We start from the raw sequence: 6,077 nt of genomic DNA on the forward strand, positions 1-6,077 counted from the left end.
CGACAGGAGCGCGCGCTAATCCCCGGGTTTGATTTGGCATCAGTCAGTGGATTACAGAGACTAATTCACTGGATGACAACACTTAACTTCACAGATGACTCAGTTTAATTTGCCAGCTGTTTGCTCCAGGCCTCTGACTCCAAACGCAGTCTGCAGTAATAATCTTCTGAAACCACTTGGACTAAAAGTAGACTACAAAAAAGTAGACTGGCACAAACCAGAAACCACAATCACAGATGAAGAGAGAGAGAGCTGTGGAGAGCTACCAGAGACTGGATTAGGAAGTATGACACACTGAATATGATAATGAAGAGGATTTAGGTTTTAGATTTAAATTGTCAAGGACAAATATTAAAGAGAAAGTAATTATTTAGTACTTGTTGTGCTAAAGAAGAGGCAGAACTGTTGAAACTACACAAGGATCAACCAATGATAACTAAATAAAACTAATAATACATTTTATTTAAAAGCGCTTTTCAGGGTACTCAAAGACAAATAATACATTTTATTTAAAAGCGCTTTTCAGGGTACTCAAAGACACAAGAAGTACATTAAATCATCAAAACAATATAAGACAGTACACTAAAAACACATTAGACATTAAAAGCAATTTTAAAAAGGTGTTTTTGTCAGAGATTTGAAGTCAAACTGTTGGTATAAAACATGTAGTGGGCTCGCAGTGATAAAGACACAATGTCACACTGTGTGTGTGTGTAGGCTAGAAGCAGGAAAGTTAACAAATTTTCCACTTTGTCAACAGCGCGTCATATGAGCAGCAAAAACACCCACAGTGGCCGTTAAGCCCCCCCACCGACCGAGACGAGAAAGCCCCCGAGGACACCCACAACACTCCCACACACAGGAGTGAGAAACTTTCAATTTCATTCTCACTTCTTCAGTGTCGCAACAACTCGCATGTTTTCTGTTTTTCTTTGCTGCCTTTCATCTTCTTACCTACGGCTACACACAGAGTTTAATGTTAAGGTGAGTACAGACTGAACCAAAGAGTGTGAAAGAGTGACTCCAGCTCATGGTGATTCATTCACAGAGGAGCTGTATGATGCCGTGACAAACTGACTTCTCTTTACTTTCACTTTTCAAGATCATTTTATTGTTTAGAAGTATTGTAAAAGTGTATTTTAATTACAATTTCATCTAACCTCATACATCACGTCACACACAAATATCACACCCGGGGTTTCCCCGGCATGTGAACCACTCCGGCTTAATGTCAGTTCTCTGTGTGAATCTGCTGTTATGTCATGAGACTGTGTTGACTCTTTGTGGTTCTGTTTAAAAAAGGAGACACTGCGGCGAGTGCTGAGTTTCCCTGATTTTTTTTGTTACTTCTCTTTTTTTACAGTGTGTAATAAACTTATCGTTTACGTTAAACTCCAACAAGAGGAGAAAGCATACTGTATGTGACATGAAGAGTACAGGCCTGTGATGTAATCACTTGAGAACCTAGAAATGAAGTCATGTGAAACCATGATTAAGACGGCAGACGGCCTAGAAATGAAGTCATGTGAAACCATGATTAAGACGGCAGACGGCTCAAGCTCTTCCTTCAAGAAACACACACAGACACACAGAGATACAGTCAGTTTGGTTGAATCCTTGAAGGTTTTCCAGGTGTCGCAGTGCTTCTTCAGCAGGGCAAAGAGATAACAGCCTTAGAAAAACACCAACAGCTGACTCGGCATTCATTCTGCTTCATCCTGATAGATCTGATAGTCCATCACTGTGGCAGCCTATTAGAAATACAATACCACTAAAGGCATTAATGAGGTTTATATTGAACTGCTGTACTCGGATGCCAAGCACACACACACACAGACACACACACAGATTAAAGACCTATCAGTGGCGTTTCCTCCTCCTCTGTTCTCTGCATCTTATCTCTAAACCGAGCTTCACATTTTATTGATCGTCTTTGGCTGCTTCCTCTTCCTGAGCCACCACGGGTCGCAGCCGGTCCTTGAAAGAAGATCCAGCACACCCGCCGTCAGTGTCCGTGAGAGGCGATTAAAAAAAAAAACCTTGTGCCTGTCGGGGCGAGTGTGTGAGTTAAGATCAGAGATGCTGCACGTCACAGGGTAGAAGGTCGGGCCAGACTCGGCTCCAGAGCTGCAGGAGAGTTCACCGCTCCCAGACTGCAGGATGAAACAAACACAGACAATCAACATCATGCTTTCTCTCCTCCTGCGTTATGAGGGCGAGACTTCCAACAGAGGAGGTGTGCGAGCAGGAAGCCGGTCGTTTAACTGACCTCTCAATCATGCTGTTGTTGCACTGTAGTTCCCTCACCAAGATCTCCATTTCCTCCTTCAGACGGTGCATCCTAGAACAAAGGAGGAGACGTTATCAGGCCTATTGTGTAACCGTCTCTGTATCTTTGCACCCACACACACACAAAGACACACACACCTAGAGACCATCTGGTCTTTGTCTGTGGGTGTGATTGCAGGCTGTTGTTGTCCTGCTCTCTTGGACTGCATGCTGAAAAGGATCCTGTCCAAAACCTGGAGGAGGACAAAACAAATCGCTGATGGCAAGAGTGACGTCACAAACACGACCGCTGAAAACGAGCTAATAAAAAAAAAACCCAACAACATCCAAAATGTTTAAGAACTTCGGGAGAGAGAAAGTGGATTGTCGACCTTGTTCTGGTTCTGCTCACTCATCTCCAGGTCTGCTAACAAGCCTTTGGAGAAGAAGCTGAAGTCCTGCAGTCTGGTGTGCATCTCCAGTAAAACACTGCAAACACAACAGAGACACAACTCAGTCAGTCATCTCTGCAATGTGCCAGCAGAGGAGAAAACTGTTCAGTGTTGAAACTTGTTCTATTAGAAGACTCAAATCTGATATGAGCAACTATTAAGCAAAGTTTTTAAAACATATTTTCATCTTATTTAAGCTTTCTATGAATAATGCTTAAGCAAACTGTTGCAGTTCACAAACACTCACCAAGGCTTTACCGTATATTTTGGGCTATAAGGCATAATTTAAGATCATTTAATTTTCTCAAAAGTCAACAGTGCTCCTTATGTATTAATTCTGGTTGCGTTTACTAACCTCGAACCGATTTTATGTGGTACACATTACGGCTACCGTAGTCAGGAGTCTCGCGGAGTAATACGTAGGCCGACAGATAGGGCTGCATTAGAGAAGTCAACATTAATGAGTGACTGTATTGTTTTGTATTTTTGTGTTAGCCTACAACTGAGTGTTATTGTGAATTAGTTGAATAAAGTTCGACCTATCTGACACGTTTTGTTTCGCTTATTGTGCCTTATAGCCCGACAAATACGGTAGTTTACAATAACATATTTTCCTGTTGAGTTTGGACTTTTGTTGAGTTTGTAACAAAAGAAAGTTTGCATGAGACCTACACACACATTCACAACAAGACTTCTGACTGAATCATAAACAATAAGTCTGCCCACACAGCTTATTGTTATTAGTTAGATTTGAAATGGGGGGTATCCATTCATTCAAATCAGTTAAATAGTTCTTCAACACTTAAAATGTAAAGTAAAAGATTTAGATCAGGTCACAGCTACCACACCATTATGCAAAATAAGATTTTTTTTTCAGTATAAAGAACTGATTGTTTTATCTGAACAACAGGGATCAAAGAATTAAAGATTAAAGTGTGTGTGATCACATTTACAACAAATGTCAAGCGAGGATTGATCATGCAGACTCCCAGTTTAATCTGTGAGAGGCTGTACTGTGTTAATCTTCTTCATCATCTGTGTGAGTGGCTGTCAAACAGTTCTCCTGTTGTAGATAGAGGTCGGGATAACACAGCTGAGGTGAATCCGGTCCAAAGTCTACATTGTGTTTTGAGTTTAAAAATGTGAGCCTGCTCTGACCCGCTCCAAGTCTTTGTCGAGGCCAAAAGCTCTTTGTATCGCTGCACGCAGTCCTCTCTGAAGAGAGATTTCACACGCTTAATGTGGGACGACAGGTGGATTCTGGGGAGGGAGAGTGACAAGCAGATTACAGGAGAGCTCAGAGTGAAATCCTCAAGAGGACAGCAGCTGTGTGGACAGATACTCACTTCTCAAACTTGTGGATTTGCTCATCGTTATATGCCAACTCTGTGGTAAAGAACAGAAGGTGTTGTTAATTTTACCATGAACAAAAGAGTGCAAACTAAACAGCATAAATCTAACAAACACACATACTGCCAGTAAGTCTGTCTTTACGATAATGCTGATGAATTGTCGTTATCTTCTGCAGCAGCATCTCCATCTTCTGAGAGCTGTGGGAGACAAGAGGTCAGAGTCCAAACACCGCAAAGCCACGACGTCAGCCTGAAGCTTTGAATCCCAAGAGTACCTCTTGTCATTGGCCAGCGCCTCTGCTAACTTGGCCTGCTCTATCTGCAGATGGTCCAGTCGGTTCTGGAACTCTTGGATGCCAGCGGCGTACATGGGCAGGTGCTCGTGGACCTGGAGAGACAGCAGCCACAGACTCTGACACCTGATTCAACGAATCACGAGTCTGCCACAGGATTAATGCTCCACAGTCGATTATCCTGGATTAGTAATGAGGTAATTAATCCCTATAGGTAAATGTCAGCAAGGCTGAGACCTGCCAACAGTTCAAATCAAAACAGGGACTCTGGCTAAACATATTTTGTGTATGACATCCCTTTTCTCGTCACTCTTTTTGTTATGATCTGATCTCTACTCACTAATAAAAGAATAAATAAATAATATAGAGTCTGTCTTGGCTGGCCTCTGTGATGCTTCTTCCTGACTCACCAGCTGCAGCTTCTGACTGTTATCAACCGGACCTTGGTTTTCTGAAGAGTTATGGCCTCTAAAAAATCAAAGATACAACAGATATGTGAGGATGAGGATGTGAGTTAGATGATCATAATATAGCAGATATATTATAGAAGGGATGAAAACGTGTGCAGGTGAACTCACACTGTGTGAATCCTGTGTTCTGTGTTGAGGCAAGACTGCAGTCTGATGGTGATCATCGCTATGCTGTGCATCGCCTCTCCACACTCCTTTCGCAGCCTCATCCTGAGGGACAATCAGAGCGAGAGAGCGGAGAGTAAACGGACGGAGGAACAAGTTTGACGAGGGTCATTACCTCCAGTGCAGTGAAACAAACAGTCCTTATTTTAGCGTGTGTGCGTCTCACATGTAGCTGTAGTATCCTTGCAGCAGCAGCTCTCGGTGTGTGTGCAGCAACTGTACTATCCTCAGATACTGGTGCACCACTCCCACTATCACCTAAACGAGGTAATAAACAAGGGTTTGCAGGCTTATACAACAAAATTCAACACCAAAATGAACATAATATTACGGTACGGTATAGAAAATGAGTGGAGCAGCAGTACCCTGGAGTAGTTGTAGTCTGCCAATACATCAAACCTGGATGGGATGACTGGAGTCTCCGCTACAGAGTAGAGAAAAACAATCTTTTGTATAGCTGGGATTTACATTCAAATAAATACTACTACTCAACATGATGGAATAAAACAGCTGACTCATAAAGACATTCATGAGTTAAAGAAGATGATAGTTAATGTTTGTGTCTTTGCTTATGTTCTTACGTTCCCTGAAGGGCAGGCTGGTATTTGCTTCGATCCCGTAGCTGAGCAGGATGAGGGGCCGTGTAGGTGAAGTACTCGGGAGGTTGACCACCTTCATGTTGCCCTCCAGAGGCAGGTCGTGCCCCAGGTACAGCAGATGTTGCAGCTGTACTCCTATGCCAGTCTGGGACGCCACCTCCTCGTAGAATACCGACACCCTGAGAAAGAAAGGAGGGAGATAGAGACACTTTTTTTTAAGATTTCAAACCTGATTTTATGATCAGGGTCGGTGCCTTTAGTCTTAGCTCTCTGCGTGTTTCTCGAGATTTTGAAGACGCGGTCACAAAACGGTTACGCAGATCAACACAATCAGCCCTGAGTAAGGGAGCAAGGGACATTTTTGGACCCCCCTTTGAATCGAACCTGAGTTTTTGCAACAGCATGATTTGGCTGTCAATCATTGTGTTTGGACCACGCTTTGTGTGATATTTGCCTCGTCATTACCATCCATATCGAT

General features: G+C 42.8%; 1 protein-coding gene across 6 annotated transcripts in view; it reads right to left on the reverse strand.

The window, feature by feature from the left end:
- The window catches only part of ikbke (inhibitor of nuclear factor kappa B kinase subunit epsilon), a 31,671-nt gene that overhangs the window by 18,132 nt on the left and 7,462 nt on the right, over nt 1-6,077 (reverse strand). For 4 of the 6 annotated variants that reach the window (XM_027279107.1, XM_027279108.1, XM_019256904.2 and 1 more), the window contains 13 exons: nt 5,582-5,778; nt 5,366-5,424; nt 5,167-5,258; nt 4,944-5,045; nt 4,776-4,833; nt 4,348-4,460; nt 4,194-4,270; nt 4,067-4,106; nt 3,879-3,980; nt 2,661-2,757; nt 2,428-2,522; nt 2,270-2,341; nt 1,515-2,153 (listed from right to left, as the gene is read on the reverse strand). In XM_027279107.1, the coding sequence (XP_027134908.1) occupies nt 2,090-2,153; nt 2,270-2,341; nt 2,428-2,522; nt 2,661-2,757; nt 3,879-3,980; nt 4,067-4,106; nt 4,194-4,270; nt 4,348-4,460; nt 4,776-4,833; nt 4,944-5,045; nt 5,167-5,258; nt 5,366-5,424; nt 5,582-5,778 (1,168 nt within the window). In that variant the 3' untranslated portion in view covers nt 1,515-2,089. Of the gene's footprint in view, nt 1-1,514; nt 2,154-2,269; nt 2,342-2,427; nt 2,523-2,660; nt 2,758-3,878; nt 3,981-4,066; nt 4,107-4,193; nt 4,271-4,347; nt 4,461-4,775; nt 4,834-4,943; nt 5,046-5,166; nt 5,259-5,365; nt 5,425-5,581; nt 5,779-6,077 lie in introns of those variants that run through there. The other 2 variants (XR_003462440.1, XM_019256905.2) reach the window with 2 other exon arrangements.

The sequence above is a fragment of the Larimichthys crocea genome, chromosome VI (assembly GCF_000972845.2).
Source record: "Larimichthys crocea isolate SSNF chromosome VI, L_crocea_2.0, whole genome shotgun sequence".
NCBI lineage: Eukaryota > Metazoa > Chordata > Actinopteri > Sciaenidae > Larimichthys > Larimichthys crocea.